General features: G+C 33.9%; 2 protein-coding genes across 4 annotated transcripts; one reads left to right on the forward strand and one right to left on the reverse strand.

Moving 5' to 3' along the window:
* Window positions 1-367: 367 nt before the first annotated feature.
* On the forward strand, window positions 368-2211 carry LOC133178211 (uncharacterized; the record flags this gene model as incomplete). Its single annotated transcript, XM_061312959.1, has 1 exon — window positions 368-2211. A coding segment is annotated over one exon (1146 nt), but the record flags the coding sequence as incomplete, so codon positions are not given.
* On the reverse strand, window positions 2208-22652 carry LOC133176149 (protein FAM227B-like). 3 transcript variants are annotated; one of them, XM_061311308.1, is made up of 17 exons: window positions 22497-22652; window positions 20551-20717; window positions 18046-18154; window positions 16997-17137; window positions 16505-16575; window positions 15213-15227; window positions 10976-11125; window positions 8917-9015; window positions 7229-7333; window positions 6950-7076; window positions 6647-6781; window positions 6154-6425; window positions 5430-5584; window positions 5046-5123; window positions 4664-4814; window positions 3377-3394; window positions 2208-2527 (listed from the first exon to the last, which is right to left on the reverse strand). In XM_061311308.1, the coding sequence occupies exons 2-17, from the start codon at window positions 20701-20703 to the stop codon at window positions 2438-2440; spliced, it is 1869 nt and encodes a 622-aa protein (XP_061167292.1). In that variant the 5' UTR covers window positions 20704-20717; window positions 22497-22652; the 3' UTR covers window positions 2208-2437. The 3 variants fall into 3 exon arrangements, with proteins under 3 accessions (XP_061167292.1, XP_061167300.1, XP_061167306.1); XM_061311316.1 differs by lacking the exon at window positions 15213-15227 and having other exon boundaries at window positions 22497-22651; XM_061311322.1 differs by lacking the exon at window positions 3377-3394 and having other exon boundaries at window positions 22497-22651.
* Window positions 22653-22992: the final 340 nt, after the last annotated feature.

Consider the following 22992-nt stretch of genomic DNA (forward strand, 5'->3'; position numbering starts at 1 on the left):
GCAAAGATAACTCTAGCATTCCCTATTGCACAACTTCCGTTTCCGAAACGAAAGTAGGCAGACGTGACCAATTCGCATGATCTTTGAGAAAGGTGAATTAATTTTAACCTGTTTTGATACTAAATGATTCAGTGACAATGTACATACATTTTATGTGAAAATTCATGTTTATGACTTGGATTTATATAGATATTTTGATACTGAGAAATATGATTTCTCTCATTTCTCGGGGTCATAAAAAATTGTAGATATTATACTACAGGGTTCTTGACATTATTTATAATGTATGAGGATTGGGATCTATTTATGTTTCAATATTGATGATGGACACTGATCAAACATCCGAGAATAGGTCTTGTACTTTGTATTTACAGAGATGTCAAAGATAAATGAAAAGACCAAAGTTTCATCAAAGCGTTTTCTTCCATATGCCAGAGGATTTACACCACCTACCAAGAGAATTCAGCTTTCAGCTATTGGAAATGATAAAAACCTTCCAGAGTTTTCCCCAGGTAGTGACACTGATAATTTCTTCTCAACAGTGCCACAACCTACAGACATCGATGACTGGTTGGCCCAATATTGTGAGGAGGGCCAAACCTATAAGGAATTCTGTGAGGAGTGTCCATGGCTATCCTCAAGAAAGTGGGCATACATGAAACAAGCATTCAAACCAAAGGGGAAAAATATCCTAGAGAAATACCCTGCAGGTAAAATCTTTTTACTTCCCCTTGGGGAGTTTAACAGCGACCACTGTGTGGATTTTGATCAGCTTCAAGAATTTTCACAGATATACCTTGGGATTGATGTTGTCTCTCTGCCTGGAGTCAAACTTGAGATTAAAGACAGATCTGTTTCTTGGATCGAGGACAATCAATCTGAGGCATCCTCCCGAGCTCAAAGAATTAGCAGCAGAGTAAAAAAGCACACACTGAATGCCCGATTTAACACTAAACCAAAACACTACCAGATATGTGTAGATGAGGTTTTATTAAAGCTGAAACAGAGGATCCCAGATGATGCATTGTGCATGATTGCCTTGACAATGTCTGATCTCTATGGTGATGATAGAGACCTCTTTGTGGCAGGGATGGCAGCAGGGAAGCACAGAGTGGCTATTTTTAGCTTTGCTAGATATGATCCAACCTTGACCTTCGATATTGGAGACTGGTATGGAATACAACAGAATTTAAAAGGAATCGATACCGAGGAGCGAAAAAAGATCATATTACAAAGAAGCTGCAAGCTTTTAGTGCATGAAATTGGTCATCTGCTGGGAATTGACCACTGCATTTTCTACGACTGCTGTATGAATGGCTCTGGACATTTACAGGAAGACTTCCGTCAGCCCATTCATCTGTGTCCAGTTGACCTCCATAAACTTCAGACATTGGTAGGGTTTGATGTCACAGAGAGATATAAAAAGTTATTGGGATTTTACCAAAAACATGACATGCATAGCGAGGCTGAGTGGGTCAAAGCAAGGCTTGAGTACTTATCTGCCTTCAAGTGAGAGCTGGGCATTTTGTAATAAGTTATCTACATTGCACAATTTATATAAAAATCCACTATTTTGATTCTCATATTCATATATATATATATATATATAAATTATGCAGATGAAGTAATGAGATACTGTAAAATTACTATTTTTTGTGGGGGTTCAATTTATGATCTCAACAAAACGCAATTTTTAAATACAGTTAAACCTCATTATCTCAAAACTTCGAGATATCCAAGGGTTAGAGATAATAAGGGTAAAATACTTAAAGAAAAAGTGTTTGGGACTTCCAAATCACTTCGACGTATCCAAAGTATTCGAGATATCCATGTTCGAGACACTGGAGTTCAACTGTATCAGTCTTCAACCATGAAATCAAATTCTCTTGAACCCCCCTTTTTTTGCTTCAACCACAAAAATTTGACCCCATGAAATTAGTGATTTTACAATATACTAGAATCATCCTCAATTTTTATTTTTACATAAACTGTGATACGTACATTCTTTTTATCAGGGACATGTGTGATCTTTTTATCTACCTCAGTATTACTCTCATGATCAATTTGGTGTTATTTGTAAAATTTAATAATATATCAAATATTTTTTTTTTTTTTTACATTTATTAATAAATGTATACTTTTCATAGCTGAAAATAATGAAGAGAACTGGAATGGTTGACTGGAATAAATTGATTAAAGGAGACAACTAAACTCAACTGGTTTTTATTCAGGCATGTCAAAACTTGCACAAGATGTTCACAATGTATACATTTTCAACTAAATATATATGAAACATATTTAAAAAAAACAAGTTATGACACATGAATCACATAACTTTGTGTCTATTTGGGAGTTATTTCCCTTTATTAATAGGGAGTTATTTCCCCTATCACTAGGGAGTTATCTCCCTTATCACAGTGCTTTTGGGGGATCTGTATCACTCCTCCTCCTCCTCCAGACCTGGTCCACTGTCCAAAGGTCCTGCATCAGAGTCCTTGTCCAGAAGGGACATGTCTCGATCACGCTCCTACAATAGAATACCAAATACATAATATGGTCCGAGTTTGGTGGTTAAAATCATCCACATTTTTCACTCTACAAAGCAGAGGTATATTGGATCTACTTAGTAGTGGAGATGAATAAGTATACTTGATTGTTCTACAGAAATACTTAAGATAACAATTCATAATTGAAAAGAATAAGTTGCTATACAATTGCTCGTTTTTTTAAATAAGATTTTAAAAAGGTTCAATGAAAAATGTACTTATATTCTTGCATTACAAAAAGTTGTGCCGAGTATATTACATGTATATGAATGAAATTTTGAATAAGCATCCAAAATTTGCATGTGCATAAAGTTTGCACAGTTTAAAATAAATGCAATGTGTGGTGTCTGGAATTAAAAGTGAAAAGTGCACATGTATGATAAAGATTGTAAGTGGAATGTCACACACAACAGTAGGGGTGATTCTGGCACTTCAAACAGTGTAGGGGGTGGGTAGAGAAACATTAAATATTAATTGCTATAATTGTATGTATGTGATAATGTCACATGCATTTCTTACTGTTAACTTAAATATGACAATATTATCAAGAAAATTATCATATACAATAATATATAAATTAAAAAATTAATACAAACTTCAAACATAAGTACTATTCTGATGTCACAGATTTGAATTAAGTTATATTCCCCACCTGATCCGATTGATTTAATTTTGTCAGTTTTGTTTTGTACTCAAGCTGAAATATAATTATGCAGTATATGGTGCATCTTGGTTTTTAAATCAAGAGAAAACATGCAAAACAATGTAAGGGAGGGGGTGGGGTGTTGATTACGCAGAGAGATGCAAACACACACAGTTAGCCTTCATACCTCTACAACCTTCATGTTCTGTAAGCAACATAACATCACAAATTACTCTACAGGAGTTAGTAAACAATAACATTTATTGTAAAACAGATACATGTACTGTAAACATGGAAATGATTGAATGGGGAAAATTCTGCAGTGAGTAAAGTTTTGCAACATTTATCACCGCATGATCGGTTTTGAAAAGATCGAGGTATAATACTAAACAAAATACCATCAATTTTGTGAATTCTTTATGTTCTGCAAAAATAACCCAGACACAATTGTTTTGTAATACTGAAATTTGCAAAATTTTACCCTGTAAAAATATCCATGTTTATAGTACTAAACAGGGATTTTGAAGTTTTTGTTATATTAATATACTTTGGTTTTTGATAAGGTATTATTTTTTTTTCTACAAATTCGAACCAATACGAAAATAATTGCATGATAATTTATAACAGATATTTATATACCTGAAAGAAAAAAACTTTCGAAATTTGTCATTAATTAATGTTTTGGTCAGTGTTTCAATTGTACGCAATGATGCTAACAAATGTGACAAAATATTTAAGTTAATTAAAATCTTAAAAAGTGCAGAGTATTAAATTTTTCTCTCATCATTAAGAGTGTACCACAAATTAAATTAAAACTCTTTTAAGGGATAATTTTCATTTATTTATCCATTAAGTTCCATATATATAAACCTACAAAAAGTTCAATATTTACACTATCAACGTCTTTGAAAATGTTTGAAATGTGACTACACAATAATTCATAATTATCAGGTGACTACGCAATAATTCAGAATTTTCAAGTGACTACACAATAATTCATATCATGTGACTACACAATAATTCATATCATGTGACTGTGCGATATAATTAATGTCTGTAAAACTCTTATATATACTTTGTTTAGTTTCCTCAGTAAAATGGGATCTTTGTCGTCCTGTTAAAGCAAGTCACAGAAAACCATTGAGACATTTATCTTTACTTAAAAGCATTCAATTCTATAGAGTCCTATTTCCACAAACACAGACGCTTGTTAGTTAATTCAGACAGCTATTCTAATGCATATCATACACCCCCCCCCCCAAAAAAATTTTAAAAAATCAGTATTTTGATAATTTCTAAGTTATCAAAATAATTAATTTACAACTCGATAAAACTCCTAACCTTTACAATGGAATGTCATATCAAATAAAAGCTTTTTGATGTTGTTTTTCTACAATAATGATTTGGACATGACCTGCTATTTTTTTAATTTAATTAGATTCCTCTAATGTTAACATTATCTGATTGTTCTCACCCTTATGGCCATGATTCGTTCGCTGAGTATCTTAATGTCCAGGGGATTCTTGGTCATCATTAATTCCCGAGTAATATTACTGATCTCTCGGTTTGTCTTGATCCTCTTCCTCTCAATTTCAACAATGTCCTTATGGGTCTGATCACAAATCCTACAAAACAATCAATTTATATCTCAAATAATTCAGCATGCAGTAATATTAATAAGGTCAAATATATTTCTCAAATAGCAAATCATCAATGATCAAAATAAAAATATCAAAGTAGTGATATTTTTTTATATAAATTAAACTCAAAAATTAGATTTTCACAAGACGTACAGAGAGAAAGTGTCATAGAGAGTGATTTGATAAATTGCTTGTTTAAATGCTGGAACTACTGACTTTTCGTATTCTTTCTTTAGAGCCTCAGACATGGCTTTGCGAGTCTCTATCAGCTGTTTGTATGTGGGACCTGGAGGAGTGTCCAAGTTAAGGCAATAATTGTTCCAACTAAAGCATTCCAATATTTAAATTTTATATTACCGTTTATCACCCTGAAAACCTTAAAGATAATTTAAATTTCGGTAAAAAAAAAAACATAAGCTAATTGAGTGTCACAGAAATAGCGAAATTCATATTACAAATATTACATGTACTTGTCAATTATTTTCTCTATAGATATTCTAAATTTTGCAATTTGATCATCATATGCAGCATGCTCAAATTGTTGGCATACTGATTTAAAGCATTTATATTGGCTTATATTTAACCAATGAGAAAGGATATGGCATGGCTGATATCTCAGTCCTGCGGACTTTTTTGCCAGGTTGTTTAAAGTCTCGGAGTTGTCGTAGGTGTAGGTAGTGTGAAATCAGTGGACTGCGACCACTCGTATTGAAGAGGACCCTCTCATATTCGGGTCCAGGACCCAGCTGGTGAGACTAAAATAGAAGAGTCAAATAACTGATAATGGCATTAGCTAGATAGAAAACACATCACAAATCTCAGTGACAATGCACTGAAACAGATGCAGACATTTACTGATACAAATGCACTGTATATCAAAATTGGTCCTTATTTATGCACTCAGGAAGAGTAACTTTGAAGCAAAGCCTCATATCAAAAGATTAATTCTGATGCAAAGTTGGTAATGTATCCACATTTGACTGTAGGGCATTTGCATTAATTTGAAGTTTAATTGTGAATTAATGTAAACCATTTCAGCTTTATTTCAAAACTCTAAATTAATGATTTCATTTCTTGCAAACTAATTTAAAGCAAAATCCAGATTGTAAAGGTCTATGATAAGATTTTTTTTTTTTTACAAAATCAACCTTTTTTTTTCTCTTTTTATTTTATTACATGATTTCTTGATAAATCTTTTTCTTTAATTTTTCTCCTGAGAAGTGGTTGATTTAATACAAGATTTCTTGATAAATCTATACCTCTTAATTTTTCTCCACCCTATGAGAAGTGGTTGATTTAATACAAGATTTGTTGATAAATCTACCTCTTTTTTCTCCACCCTATGAGAAGTGGTACCACACGTAGCCAGCCTAGAGGTGGATCCTTGAGACAGGGCAGTGGGAGGGACATTAAAGTTGTGGGAGGCTATGGACAACCCATTCGTCATGTTGGTGAAGTTTGTCATCGTGGTGAGTTTGGTCATCTCTCGGGACACATTCTGGGGGGTGGGGCTGACAGAGGAAGGGGGACCTGTGTGGTTCCCACCCAGAGAAGCCATCATTCTATTGAAGGAATCCATGTCCAAACTCAGATTCACTTGAAAAGATAGTCAAAAATTATAACAAAAGCATTACATTACTCCTGCATTTTAGGTTAAATGCTTTAGAATACCCTGTAACTGCCTAGATGAAATAGTCTGGTGAAATCATAAATAGAAATTTGTTTTTTCGTGCACTGATTTTTGTTATCTAGTGCATTTCTCTGCCTCCTGAGTTTATCCTGTTACACTACATGTAATCCATGTATAAGTTTCTTACTTTCTTTATTGAGAGCGGCTGCCTGCATCAGTTTCGTGGTTGCTTGGTTCGATTCCCTCTCCAGTCCTTTTGGTGCTTTTGCCTCCATCTTCTGTATGTTCCATGTTTTCCAGGTTCCAGGAACAGGTTTTAATCCTACCGAAAATTTAGAGAATTGTTTTGTTAGACAGTTGACAAAACCTGACCCACATAAGAACATTGCAGTATATTATCTGCTAATTGTTCCTTATTAATGCACTCATTAAAGACCTAGTTATTCTTTACAAACCAATTATTTTCTGTTTGGTTTTCTATTTGACTTGCCTGTAACCCACTCATGAACAACATTTAGTAAGTCTTGTTTGAAGGATTCATCCATTTTGGCATGGGATTCTGGGAATGCTGTCCAATAAGCCATGTAGATAGCCTGAGCAAGGCAGTCTGGGTATACCTACAACACAGATGTTGTTGTTAAACAAACATTGATGGTAAAGCATGATTTCTCAGAAACCCAGATTGTAGATAATAAAAGAGTGTAATAGATAATATATAAATGTGATGTGTCAATTTAAAGTACATAAATGCAACCCAGCTTTTCCATACCGAAAGAAATTTGTCCTTGACGTCTTTGTGGATACTGGCAAACAGACCAACAAAACTATCAGCGATTCTGTCATATAGAAGATTCTTCTCATCTTCACTATTACGCTGGAAAAGGAACAATATTCTAATAAAAGCTAGTGTCTGCATATTGTATTGTAATCCAAAAACTAGAAAAATGTCCATAGGACATGAATGCCCTGCTCAAGGTACATTTGTATTGCATCATGAACAGAAATGTACCACCCTTCTTTGGTGAGAGATATCATAATAGTAAAATATGATGAAAGAGGAATAATTTACTTGCATATATTTTTTTCACATTCAGAACTTAGGTAACTGCAAAATGAAGAAGGAATATTGAGGACAAGGTCATACAGTAGGAAAATTCATGGTAAGAGAATAAGAGAATAATGACACAGTGGAATTGCTCTCACCAATATGAATCTTAGTATATGAAGTTTGATTAAAAATCTTCAAAAGTGAAGGTCGTGGTAATGAGAAGAATGAAGCCAAAAGGAAGGTCTGACAAGGTAAAAAAATAATGACAGTTAGATTGTTCTTTCCAATAAGTAACTGTATATAAAATTTGGTTAAAATATCTTAAAAAGTTAAGTTTATGTCATAGGGAAGGTCAAGCTCAGAAAATTATGACACAGTTGGATAATTCTCACCAATTTGTATTAGTGTAAGTATGAAGTTTGATGAAGATATTAAGAATAATTTCTTCTTATCTGTGCTAAATGTAAAACATTTAATAGTGAGATTAAGGTCATATGGAAGGTCAAGATCAGAATTAATAGCTCTTATCTTTAAGAGTTCATTTGAAACATAAAAGCAAAATGAGGAATAATGGTGTTTAAGTTATAGGTAAGGTCAAGGTCAAAAAATTATGACACAGTTGAATACCTCCCACTAGAATGTATCAATGTAAGAGTTTTGATAATAATATCTCTTTGAAACTGAGCTAAACACAAAATAGGGAATATTGAGGTCAAGGCCACATGGAAGGTCAGGGTCAGAAAATACTGACACAGTTAAATAGCTTTCATAATTTGCATCTTTGTTTGAAGTTTGATAAAAATCATGAACCATCTCTTTCAAAACTAAGTTAAATGCAAATTAAGGAATAATGGGTCAAGGTCATGGAAAATTTCCAGATCAGAATATTATGACACCATTGAATTCTTCAGTGTAAGAGTTTTAATAAAAATATCTTCAATAGTTGCTTTAAAACTGAGCTAAGCACATAAAATGGAATAGTGATGTCAAGGTCACATGTATTGTCAAGATGAGAAAATTATGCCACATTTGAATAGCTCTCAACAAAATTTATAAAAGTAAGCATTTTGGTCAACATACCATGAACAGTGTCTTTGAAACTAAACTAAATGTAAAGTGTGACAGATGGACAGACAGAGGGAAAGATGGACATGACAAACACTATATGCCAAAGCTTATAATATTCATGGCATGGCATAAAATTGTTCATCCTCACAATGTCAAGGTTTTGTGATCTCGGAACTCCACTTGTGTGGAGTTCCGAAATCACAAAACCTTGACATTGTGAGGATGAAAATTGTTGCAAATTAATTTGTTGAATATGTTAAGAATGTTTACCAGCACTTCTTCAAATGAATTTTGTTAGCATTATAAGTAATGAAGACATTAAGCTGCTGTTAAATTCTTACGTCAAAGCGGTTCAGGAAGAACCACCAGAACGTGTCCTGCATTACAGCGACTGAGGCCTCCGATAAAAACAGCTTCTTCCAGAACTTCTTAAAACCAGGCTAAAAACAAATTGTATACAGTTTTACTTTAAACAATATATATTTAAAAAATCCTTATGAATAATGGCTAACAGGCAAGAAGTGTTTGCTACTGATAGAAATCTTACCTAATTTGTCAATATAATTAAGTCAGAAAAATCAGTCAGTTGAATTGTCTCAAGATTGGAAACCATGAAATATAAAAAAAAATCTTTAGATCTTTAGTAGGAAATGTTACAGGTACTTCATACAGTGTATAATTCAAAGTTAATTCAATATATTATTTTCCAATTAAAGTGAAAGAAACCCAAAAGCTAAATTAAGTTCTCTTAGCACTCACACAAGTTATAGTTCAGGTGTTCAAATTATGCTTTGTTCAATGCAATTCCTTATTTCCTATTAGACACTTGCATAAAGGTTCTAGGCATTGGTGACCCTTAAAATTTTATTATTTCATTTGCATTTTTCAAAGATATGGGCCTTCAGGTGACCCAGCATAGTTTTGTTACACTTAGAGTTTTGAGCCTTGGCTACAATTACATTAAACTTTTGGGCTTTGGTTAGGTTTACATTAAAGTTTTGGGCCTTAGTGACCCTTACAGGTCTATTTATACTTACATTAAAGTGTTGGGCCTTGGTTACACTTACATTAAAGTGTTGGGCCTTGGTGACCCTGTACAGTTCTATTTATACTTACATTAAAGTTTTGGGCGTTGGTGACCCAAGTTACAGGTCTATCTATACTTACATTAAAGTGTTGGGCCTTGGTTACACTTACGTTAAAGTGTTGGGCCTTGGTGACCCTGTACAGCTCTATTTATACTTACATTAAAGTTTTGGGCCTTGGTGACCCTTACAGGTCTGTTTATACTTACATTAAAGTTTTGGGCCTTGATTACACTTACATTAAAGTGTTGGACCTTGGTAACACTTACATTAAAGTTTTGGGCCTTGGTGACCCTTATAGGTCTATCTATACTTACATTAAAGTGTTAGGCCTTGGTTACACTTACATTAAAGTGTTGGGCTTTGGTTACACTTGCATTAAAGTGTTGGGTCTTGGTTACACTTACATTAAAGTGTTGGGCCTTGGTTACACTTACATTAAAGTGTTAGGCCTTGATTACACTTACATTAAAGTGTTGGGTCTTGGTTACACTTACATTAAAGTTAAGGCCTTGGTTACACTTACATTTAAGTTTTGGGCCTTGGTTACACTTACATTAAAGTGTTGGGCCTTGGTGACCCTGTACAGGTCTGTTTATACTTAAATTAAAGTTTTGGGCCTTGGTTACACTTACATTAAAGTGTTGGGCCTTGGTGACCCTTACAGGTCTATTTATACTTACATTAAAGTTTTGTGCCTTGGTGACCCTTACAGGTCTGTTTATACTTACATTAAAGTGTTGGGCCTTGGTTACATTTACATTAATGTGTTGGGCCTTGGTTAAACTTACATTAAAGTTTTGGGCCTTGGTTACACTTACATTAAAGTGTTGGGCCTTGGTGACCCTTACAGTTCTATTTATACTTACATTAAAGTGTTGGGCCTTGGTTACACTTACATTAAAGTGTTGGGCCTTGGTTACACTTACATTAAAGTGTTGGGCCTTGGTGACCCTTACAGGTCTATTTATACTTACATTAAAGTGTTGGGCCTTGGTTACACTTAAATTAAAGTTTTGGGCCTTGGTTACATTAAAGTGTTGGGCCTTGGTTACACTTACATTAAAGTGTTGGGCCTTGGTGACCCCTATGGATCTATTTATACTAACGTTAACGTTTTGGGCCTTGGTTACACTTACATTAAAGTGTTGGGCCTTGGTGAACCTGTACAGTTCTATTTATACTTACATTAAAGTTTTGGGCCTTGGTGACCCTTACAGTTCTATTTATACTTATATTAAAGTTTTGGGCCTTGGTTACACTTACATTAAAGTTTTGGGCCTTGGTGAACCTGTACAGTTCTATTTATACTTACATTAAAGTTTTGGGCCTTTGTGACCCTGTGCAGTATGGGAGGAGACTCAAGCTGAGCAGGGAGCTCTATCAGTTCACCGTGTCTGAACCCTGGGAACTGGCAGTAATCCATACTCTTCTTCCTAGTCTCCATCATTGTCTCCACCAGGTCCTAAAATCACAGGTAAATACAGGTAATTACAGGTACTGAAATCACACTTAAATCAGGTAAGTTACAGAAAAGTCCATGCTGATCAACATGTGACATGGACTCAACCTTGATTTTCAATTTTTCAAAATCTATTATACAAGGGGCATTTAAAAAAGCTTTTAGAATTTAATTGTTCATTAAAGTACAGTCAAACCTCGTTATCTCAAACTCGAAGGGACTGAAAAAATACTTTGAGATAACCAAGGATTCGAGATATCCAGGGTAAAATACTTAAGGAATAAGTAGTTGGGACTTCAAAATCACTTGGTCATATCCATAGTATTCCAGATATCTGCGTGTTCAAGATACCGAAGTTCAACTGTATTACCTGTTAAACTAAGAATGGGAAAATTCATCCCATTTTGATTTTTAAAATTCTAACAGTGACTAGAAAAGTAGTACATAATAGCTTCAAGTATTAATATAATCTAGCCCAAGTAAGATTCATTAACTCTTGAGTCTTAATCTTGTAGTCTCCAGACAAGTGCTAGCTTAACAAGAGGCCCAGGGGCCACATCGCTCACCTGAGCACTATGGCTAGGAAAAAGCAGAAATCACTTCAATCTTGAAAGGTTGAAAAGTTTAAATATAAAAGTGGTTGGGGGGGGGGGGGGGGGTCAGGAATTGAACAAATTTCAATCTACATTATCTGAGGATGCTTCCATTTAAATATGACCAATCATGGCTTTGCTGTTCTTGAGTAGAAGATTTAAAAGATTTAACCTATGTATTCCTATGTAAAACTTTGATCGCCCATTGTGGCCCCACCCGACCCCCAGGGGTCATGTTTGAACAGACTTGAATGTACACTATCTAAGAATGCTTCCATATAAATATGACCAATCATGGCTTTGCTATTCTTAACAAATAGTTTTTTTAAAAGATTTTTACTATGTGTTCCAATGTAAAACTTTGATCGCCCATTGTGGCCCCACCCGACCCCCAGGGGTCATGATTCGAACAAATGTGTATGTACACTTCCTGAGGATGCTACCATATAAATATGACCAATCATGGCTTTGCTATTCTTAACAAATTGTTTTTTTTTAAAGAATATTTACTATGTGTTCCTATGTAAAACTTTGATCGCCCAATGTGGCCCCACCCGACCCCCGGGGGTCATGATTTGAATAAATTTGAATGTACACTATCTGAGGATGCTACCATATAAATATGACCAATCATGGCTTTGCTGTTCTTGAGAAGAAGATTTTTACTATGTGTTCCTATGTAAATCTTTGATCGCCCATTGTGGCCCCACCCGACCCCCGGGGGTCATGATTTGAATAAATTTGAATGTACACTATCTGAGGATGCTTCCTTGTAAATATGACCAATCATGGCTTTGCTGTTCTTGAGAAGAAGATTTTTAAAGATTTTTCCTATATATTCCTATGTAAAACTTTGATCGCCCATTGTGGTCCCACCCGACCCCCGGGGGTCATGAGTTGAACAAATTTGAATCTACACTACCTAAGGATGCTACCATATAAATATGACCAATGATGGCTTTGTTGTTCTTGAGAAGATTTTTAAAGATTTTTCCTATATATTCCTATGTAAAACTTTGACCGCCCATTGTGGCCCCACCCGACCCCCGGGGGTCATGATTTGAACAAATTTGAATCTACACTACCTGAGGATGCTACCATATAAATATGACCAATTATGGCTTTGCTGTTCTTGAGAAGAAGATTTTTGAAGATTTTTCCTATATATTCCTATGCAAAACTTTGATCGCCCATTGTGGCCCCACCCTACCCCCGGGGGTCATGATTTGAACAAACTTGAATCTACACTACCTGAGGATGCTTCCAAGAAAATATGACCAATCATGGCTTTGCTGTTCTTGAGAAGAAGATTTTTGAAGATTTTTCCTATATATTCCTATGTAAAACTTTGATCGCCCATTGTGGCCCCACCCGACCCCTGGGGGTCATGATTTGAACAAACTTGAATGTACACTATCTGAGGATGCTACCATATAAATATGACCAATTATGGCTTTGCTGTTCTTGAGAAGAAGATTTTTAAGGATTTTTCCTATATATTCCTATGTATAACTTTGATCGCCCATTGCGGTCCCACCCGACCCCCGGGGGTCATGAGTTGAACAAACTTGAATCTACACTACCTGAGGATGCTACAATATAAATATGACCAGTGATGGCTTTGTTGTTCTTGAGAAGAAGATTTTTAAAGATTTTTCCTATATATTCCTATGCAAAACTTTGATCGCCCATTGTGGCCACACCCGACCCCCGGGGGTCATGATTTGAACAAATTTGAATCTACACTACCTGAGGATACTTCCAGGTAAATATGACCAATTATGGCTTTGCTGTTCTTGAGAAGAAGATTTTTAAAGATTTTTCCTTTATATTCCTATGTAAAACTTTGATCGCCTATTGTGGCCCCACCCTACCCCCGGGGGTCATGATTTGAACAAACTTTAATCTACACTACCTGAGGATGCTTCCAAGTAAATATGACCAATCATGGCTTTGCTGTTCTTGAGAAGAAGATTTTTGAAGATTTTTCCTATATATTCCTATGTAAAACTTTGACCGCCCATTGTGGCCCCACCCGACCCCCGGGGGTCATGATTTGAACAAACTTGAATGTACACTATCTGAGGATGCTACCATATAAATATGACCAATTATGGCTTTGCTGTTCTTGAGAAGAAGATTTTTAAATATTTTTCCTGTATATTTCCTATGTAAAACTTTGATCGCCCATTGCGGCCCCACCCTAACCCCGGGGGTCATGATTTGAACAAACTTGAATCTACACTACCTGAGGATGCTTCCACATAAGTTTCATGATTTCAAGCACAGTGGTTCTTGAGAAGAAGATTTTTTAATGATGCCATTAATTTTTCACGAATTCTTAATTATCTCCCCTTGGAAGAGGGCGTGGCCCTTCATTTGAACAAACTTGAATCCCCTTTACCCAAGGATACTTTGTGGCAAGTTTGGTTGAAATTGGCCCAATGGTTCTTGAGAAGAAGTCGAAAATGTGAAAAGTTTACAGACGGACAGACGGACAGACAGACGGACAGACAGACAGACGGACAGACGGACTACAGACAAAATGTGATCAGAAAAGCTCACTTGAGCCTTCGGCTCAGGTGAGCTAAAAACTACTCTGGCTGACATAAATTTATGTATATTCACAATGTGGTAGTTTAACTATTTATCGTTCTTGAAAATGTTTTGGTATATTTGGGTCAAGGTTGTTACTGAATATGTGGACTGATTATAAAAAAATGTAAGTTTTTGCTGCCAGATATATAAATGTTAGACTATTCTTAATGTGATGGTTAGAAACAAGTTAAAATGGTGTATAATGTATATTATATAAGTAAGGGTCGGTTTGCTAATGCATATGTATTACCGGTATAAAGGTATAGAACAATACATGAAAATTAAAATTTACGCAGATTATCACATTTAAATATAAATACTGTGAAATCAATCACTAATTTTCAAGGGAGGTTAAATTTTTGTAGTTTTCAAGGTATGGAGAGACTCATGAATTCATGTTCCTCAACTGAAATGATAAAATTCAATTTATGCAGTATATGATGTTTCTTCGTAAAGTACAAAATTAAATCCCTCCGAACCAATTTTTTTTCCTCAAACCACCAAAATTTGACCCCAGGAAAATAAGTGATTTGGGATGAGTATGGTTTAATAGGTCAGGCAAAATTTAGAATTATGTACATGCAAATTGTTATCATACACAATGACACAAAAATCCACATTTTCTTGCATGCTACCAGCAGATATAAGCATTTGAATAATGACCTTGAATGATTCGATCATAGACAATGCAGGTGAATTGTTAATTGCAAATGACTTTTCAGTTATCTACATTAATCATTTTTTTTCTAGTATATCGTTATATATATATCACTATAAGCCAACACCAAAAACTTTTTAAACCATTTTTTCCCCAAAGTGAAAATAAAGTGATGCCAATATTGGACCATGTGGAAAATAGAAGTGCTAATTTATGTTATAATATTATAATAAAATTATACCGAGTCCTCTTTGTTCTGAAATCAATACATAATCATGCATACTATGTTAGTCCACAAACAACAATGATTATTATTTCAAATTAGCCATTATGACATAAAAATGTTACTTTAAAGCTTTTGACCAGTTATTTAATACATATATGAATTGCTATTAAAGTCAATACATTGTAATTTTTTACAATCACGGTACAACTACATGTAATCACATTTTCTACATTAAGTTAATATAAAAACATGCACTGCTAATTTTTTTTACTGCTAGTAACTCTTTCAGAGTGTAAGTTAATTCAATTTTTTTATTACACATAATGTTATTATTTCATAATATTAGCTCCACTGCATCACATGCCTTGGCGTATATTGTTAATGGTAGCTATTACATATTCAACATGTAATTTACATCATGATGTGAATAAACCCTTGCAGACATTATATATAGGGAGAGGGGGTTATGGAGTAAAATTATTTCCCCAGGTTATACAGTAAAATTATTTTCCCAGTGTGCACATTTAACATTTATGAGGAAGTGATTAATAACTTTCAGTGTGATTTTCAATTTTTTTTTAATTTCTAGATATGTTAATCCTTAATTACTGGATCCATTTATGATTAATTCTACATTGAGATAAATTACCATTAATTTAAGATAAGCTGCAATTACTTTTAGATAAGATGGACAAGGTATCATTACTTTTAGAGAAATTAACAATATTTTTTCAAAATTTACCATGATTTTAAGATAAGTAACTTTACTCTTAGATAAGTTACTATTACTTTCAGATGTTACCATTACTTTCCACGAGTTACAATTAATTACTTTTAGATATATTGTCACTATTTTTCAATTAAATATCATACACTTCTCAGTAAGTTACTATACTTTTAGAGAAGTTACCTCAATAATTTTAGACAAGTTACCATTACTTTTCAATAACCTGATATTAATTTTAGATATGTTACCCGATGATTACTTTTATAATAAATAACCATTTCTTTTAGATAAGCTACCATTAATTTCACTGCAGATGCGTTACCATTACCTACTTTTTAGAGTATATTTACCATTATTTGCAGACTAGTTATCATTACTTTTAAGCTAGTTACAATTACTTTTAGACTAGTTACCATTATTTTTTTAGGCTAGTTACTTTTCTTTTAGACTAATTACCATTTTGTTTAGGCTAGTTACCTTTTCTTTTAGACTAGTTACCATTTTGTTTAGGCTAGTTACCTTTTCTTTTAGACTAGTTACCAATATGTTTAGGCTAATTACCCTTACTAATTTTACGTACCATGGTTCTTCTTCCCCTGGCACTATGGTGACTCTTTACAGCATCAGATTCAGCCATCTGTGTTATAAATGCTGTAAACATAAACTCACAGCATTAAGACCTTCATGTTCATCAAATAATTCTTTTATGTCAGACATGCAATGAGGAAATAGTTTTCTTCTGTACATTTTAGTGTAGCTGACTAATGTGACTACTCATGAAAAAAAAAACAACATTTAATCCCTGTGTCAGGATAAGAAGATGACACAAAATTTTAAGGTTTATACACTTCCAAGACAGCATATTGACAATGAATTAGTTTCTTTCATCTGAGGCAAGTAACCTAGGGTATGTATACAATAAAATGCATACAAGCTAGCTAGACTTTATTAAAGCAATACCAATACCTCGACTGACTCCATAAGGAATGTCCTCCTCACACTGCACTTTCTTTCCTCCAATCAAAACCTGGCTCTTATAAAAACAAAGTTTATCCTCGAGCTTATATCTTACCTCGACTGACTCCATAAGGAATGTCCTCCTCACGCTGTAGTTTCTTCTCCTCGGTGACAACCTGGTCGGCATAGAAACGAAGTTTGTCCTCAAGCTTATCGAGTCTACCCTCTAGGTCCTCTAACATGTGTAAACCCAGGGCTGATAGGTCAGCTCAGGAATACATTAATAAACTCAGAGTTCATAATTTAAATAACAACATGCATAGACCCAGGGCTAAGAGGTCAGCTCAGTGAAAGAAGTACCACCAGTAACAATTTGAGACACACCTGCTGTAAGTTAACTCTATGGTTTGATATTTCATAATTATGTATCTTTTGGGGTAGTCACTTCAATAGTTGTATTTGCAAGTATATCATACTACAGTATGATATATTTGCAAATACTACTGTATATAATACTATATCTAGTCCTAATCTGAATCTGTTGCCATATTCACTTGGCCAGGGCTTCATACATATTTAGTCACTGTGATAAGAACTGTTAGTGACCAGCCATTTTCTTTGAAAATAAATTAAGCCATTGGTTCTTTACTCTGTTTTACAAACAAGTTACCGGTACATTAATTATGACAAAAATCAAGCAAATATAGCCCTTTACCATTTCAATTTATAAAACTGTTCATCATTCATCAATATTGCCATCATTTGTAGTATTAAATGAACAATTTACAAAAAACACATCTTTGAATTCTTGATTAGTGACCCATCAGGCCCAGGAAGTTTACCTTTGTTATATAAATCACACAGATCCGATCCTATACCTTACAATTTACACCAACCCAAATTAACCTGCATCCAGAAATGCAACATAGCTGATTAATTCATCAGACTAATACATGTTGTTAATTCATATTTAATGCAGCGTCATGTCTAGGTTGTGGATCATCTAAGAATCAAAAGAGATTTAACCTAGATACAAGTGAGATTATTCTATTTTGTTTTTCATAATTTGTGTCCTTTTCTACACAACTACATCATATCTGACACAAATATTCTATCTTTTGATAACTACTGATTTTACAGCTGTAATTCTGGAATATAGGATACGTGCCGACTCCCTTAAGATGGCTGCTATGTCTTCTTGACTCCCCAGTAGAAATGCCTCGTCAGAGATATCCAAAGCCCCCTCTGATGTCAATCTCTGGGGCCATTCCTCCTGTAAAATAAATATGTGTAAACATTCGTAGGGTACAAAGACCCTGATTTCTATCAGAGATTCTTATGAATCATATATACAAAAAATGTGAGAAATACTGGCAAGATTTGGGGTTGGGTTGCACTCAAATCTCACTGAAAGACTCTCCTATCCTCCTTTCAAAACTCTGTGTGTGACTTGTACTAACAGACTGATTTATGTTTATAAATTTTTTTATCATAAATTATTTAATTAGGTTTTTTTGTATTTGGAATTCTAATTTTCACTATTCTAGAAATTTGTCCTACAATAACCAGGTCCGGCACAATCTCTTGATTAAGCTATATAGCTTGATTTAGCTATACAGCTTTATTAAGCTATTCAGAATAGCTTGATTTAGCTATTTTATCACACTTTTTAATCAAATGTGTTATTTTCCAAGTATGCACAAAAAGTCGCACCTTGATGCAGTGATAATATTCAACCTTGAACTCTTATGAAAATAATGCATGTAAAAATCACTCATCAAATTGCGTCTCCTTAAGAGACTTTGTACTCAAAGTTCTAAAAGTTTTGGGGCTATATAAAGCAATTGATACTGTTACTTCTACAATGAAATTATAAAGGAGGCCAATTATGGTCAACAAGATAACTGATTGGTAATAATTCAGTACAGTGAGAAGCAATCATACTTATCCATGCTTCAACGCACAGAAGGTAGTGTACAGTTACCCAAACAATGGAAATTCATCTTTTGCTTAAAAGTATTCAAATGCCGCAATGTTAGAACTATCTTTGATTTGGGTTGTTGATTTGATAACCCATATTACACATATGAATAGTCAAATATTTGAGACTTTTTGTCTATTTTGTACAAATAACATTTTTGTGAAAACCTGCATATAAATAGCTTTATCAAGCTATTTTGAATAGCTTGATAAAGCTATATAGCTAAATCAAGCTACATAGCTTAAGGTAGTATGGGATACCTCCACGTTATGACGTATTTCCGTTTGAAGTATTGTTTTGATTTGCATGAGTGCTTATTATCGGGTCAAAATTTGTAGATACACTGTTGAAAAGAACACTCTGAAGCCTATTTCAATGCAAGTTCTCACAAGTCGGCATTTTAAGTAAAAACAGACAAAAAAATCGCAAGTATATAAATTTACTTATAATTGTACAACGGACATTTAAAAAAGCAAACCCCTGTAAAAGGTAGTTTCAACATTGCTGCTTTTGAACACTTTTAAGCAAAAGCTGTATTTCAATTGTTTGAGTAACTGTACAGCACCTTGTGTGCGGTGAGGCATGGATAAGTGCGATTACTTCACATTGTGCTGAATTATCACCAATCAATTATCACGTTAACCAGAGCTGGACTTTTTTGTTATTTAATTCAAGAAGAAACTGTTTGGTCACAAATCAGCTAGCTGTTGTATATAGTCCCAAAACGTAGCTGATGAATGCAATTGCTCTGAACAAGACACGTCCTGGAAAGCGATTGTCCATGCATTGTTTTCAAAACCGCTCAAAGTTGAAAACTACAAAGTGCGATTTTTTTATGGTTGGGAAAAAATGCTCATCATTTCTAAAATAGCACCCAGGTTTTTTCAGCCCTTGGAAAATAAAGAAGGATAACTCTTCCGCTCGGATCTTTTAATTCAAAAAATTTTAAATGCATTTTATATTTTCCATTTATATATATATATTTTCAATTTGTTTATTTCACTTTGCTAACATATCAAGATACATTCTTATTGTAGATTTTCATGAAATGTTATCCGTCTGTTTTCAAGAAATAAAGTTTTCCCAGTTTTTTACGCTTATTTTTTGTTGAAAATTAAAAAAATACTAAGACATATTTCTTGTCATTTTTGTTTTTATAAACACTTTAAATTAGCAAACGCCTGCCTATAATATTAAGCTTATGAAAAAGAATTATGCAAGAAAAAAAATCGTTTTTGTATTTCTCATTAAAATAATAAAAAAATTATTAAAATTACACTTTAATATACTGAAAGGTGGGGGTATTTCAAATCCTTCTAATTTGGGTACATAAATATGTAGGAGAAGTTTCGTTTGGTATCCCATACCACCTTAATCAAGAGATTGTGCCGGACCTGATAACTGACTTAGTTTTACCATATTGAAGAATGGTGATTTTAATTATTTTTTCCCTTTTTGCAACTTTAAGCTAAACTGCCAAATTAACAAGCACAGAAATTACACAAAACATATGTTATTAAGTCACTGTTCCTAGTATTTACAAAAAAAAAATCTTATTTGGAAATTAATTTAAAAAGTTAATGGTCTGAATGCACTTTATCTGACTACTAGATCTAAATGAAACAAGAAAGGATAAGAAATTATAAGATCACAGAACTAAAATGGGAATCTGTTAAAATGGAATGTACCAGTCCCTCAGCATTCATGAACTCCTCATAGTTTGTGGGGGGTTTGGGTTTTTTCTTCTCTTCCTGTACTGCCTCCTGTGGCTTATCTTCTTCTCTGGGCATGTCATACTGAGCCATGATGGCTGCAATACGGGGATCCATCACTGACACCATAATATTACTCCTGGCTAAGATACAGAATTAATCAGCGGACGGTACAATACTTCAAATGCATTAATAAAAATAAAATTGTAGAGAAAAAAGTTTATATTAAATAATAAACGATACTGTAAGGTTTATTCCTGATGAAATTATAACAAAATTCTGTTCACGAGGCCAAGATAAAAAATACCTTTGTTTCCCCTAACGCGACCGACCCAATTAAATCGCGCTGACTGAAAAGTTTTTTTTAATAAGATAATTCCAGTAATTTTTTTTAATGTTTATCAATGAAAATACAATTTCATCAAAATCTGTTTTTATCAGAAAGGCAGATTTTGTTAACTTTGATTTTCAAGCGTTTGTTGGGGGAAAAAAATGGTGCCCACAACATGTGGTCAAAGAGGGTTAGTTCGAGTTATAAATAACGGCGACATATCAACCTTATGCCTTTAGTAATTAGAATCCTACACTCTTCAAATATTTCGCGAATAAAATATATCACGACTAATTACGATTGTTTTTTGTGGTATTTACTAACCTCTCTTTTAAAATTAAGGTACTTAGTATCCACGATACATGGTAAGGCTCGCCTTCCTCGTGAACATGTCATCAATCAATTTCACTGCATTTTAATTAATTTGAGTTTTGATCTAATAAAAATTTCATCTATTCTCCTATGTGTACTATATGGAACCATAGGAGTTGTTGTTAATATGTCTGCATATTTAATACTGATGAATAGAATTCACACGTTCCTTTCTTTCATGCCTTTAATTCATGGCTTAAACGTCACGACTTTGACATTGTGTATGACATTTTTATCATTTTTAGATATGGTTCTGTTCCATTAAATATTATTTATTTACCCTTTCCAAATAGTTTTGAAATCATGATACAGCTTCTTGACACGTCCAGTGCATTTTTTTCCCTTAATTAGGGCCCTGAAGATTGGTTGTTTCTTTGCTTAAAATTCCTTTGAGAATTGTTGAACATTAGCCCGGTGAAGGGCCCCAAATTTAATCTTGTACTCGACACTTTTAGCCATTAATGGTGAGGGACCTTTTTCGTGCCAACATCTACTGCAACACTAGACCTAATTTTTTACAGTCTCATTGGAAGGACCGGTCTCAACGTTCCGCATTCGGATTTGAACCTACGACTTGGAATTTAAATTAGCTCCTTACTTCGGGACCCAAAAAGGAAATGCTCTAGACCACTGCACAATTTGAAGCCCTTGATAATGTACATTGCATGTGTAAGCACTGGAACCTGATAGTAGGTTTGAAAAAAAATACTCAGATTTCCAGTCCTTGCGTATCCAAGAATCTTGTCTCTTAAATATTCGATTTCAATAAATTTACACTGGCATCATATTTTACAAGTTCAATAGAACAATAGTTGAAAATTAATTTACCTTATATTTTGCTTTTAAATGTCGTTTTAATGAAATTCTGTTTACAAAATACTTTCTTTTGTACTTTTCTTATTTATAAAGGTATTATTCCATTAAATTTCAAAATGTATTTTCAAAGCTGCTGCCAGAAAAAAAAAATATTTACCTACCTACCTACCCAACTTGAGATTTTAGGGTCGGGTTAGGGGAAACAAGCATAATTTTAATAATGGCCCGATGCTAAACATTTTCCGAGGAAATTCGAAATGTTACTATATGTATCGTCGATATTTTTATGCTTTGTTTTGTATTAATTCTTTCCACAATGAATCAGTATATATTTTTGAGTTCTTATCTACGCCATTAAACATAAATATCGCACGGTTTAAGCTAGTTTATACTAGATACTTACCTTATTACATCTTGTCCGTTGTCAAGTACGCAAACTAATTTTCTTCAAATGACAAAGCAAAACCTAGATGAGTTCCGATAATCCGAGATGGAACTCTTCTGCGTTCGAAGGTAACAAAACGAAGAAAGGCGCCATTTTTGTGAAAATTGCAAGGTAGCAGAAGTGCTATTTGATATGATTTTAACGTTAATCAAGTAATATATAATTTTCTTGCTGTATGGTAAGTCATCTAAGGGAGCATAGGTAAAATAAATACTGAATATAATCAATTCAAAGTCGTAACTGTCTCGACACATCATCTGATCATAGTATCCCACATTCAACAGGTAGGGACCACTTGTCAAATTAATAGGATTGTTATGGGTTCGTTTGTTGCTTAATTCGCAGAATTAAAAAAAAAATTTCAAACAATTTATTGGAAGTGTATCAGTCAAACACTTGAAGCGTCAGCACTGCGCATGTATGCACTCTATAAATCTTTTAGAACCTAGCTTAT

Source organism: Saccostrea echinata, unplaced genomic scaffold (assembly GCF_033153115.1).
Source record: "Saccostrea echinata isolate AGI-Se365-2 ecotype Australia unplaced genomic scaffold, CSIRO_AGI_Sech_v1 ptg000002l, whole genome shotgun sequence".
Lineage (NCBI taxonomy): Eukaryota > Metazoa > Mollusca > Bivalvia > Ostreida > Ostreidae > Saccostrea > Saccostrea echinata.

Bases quoted from the DNA above. Each gene is read 5' to 3' on its own strand.
- LOC133176149 (XM_061311308.1), bottom strand. From the start codon at position 20,703: ATGGTGTCAGTGATGGATCCCCGTATTGCAGCCATCATGGCTCAGTAT. The intron at 17,138-18,045 runs GTATCCTATATT...CTGACCTATCAG, and splicing joins CATCTTAAGGGAGTCGGCAC to CCCTGGGTTTACACATGTTA. The intron at 9,016-10,975 runs GTAAGTATAAAT...ATTTGTTTTTAG, and splicing joins CAAAGGCCCAAAACTTTAAT to CCTGGTTTTAAGAAGTTCTG.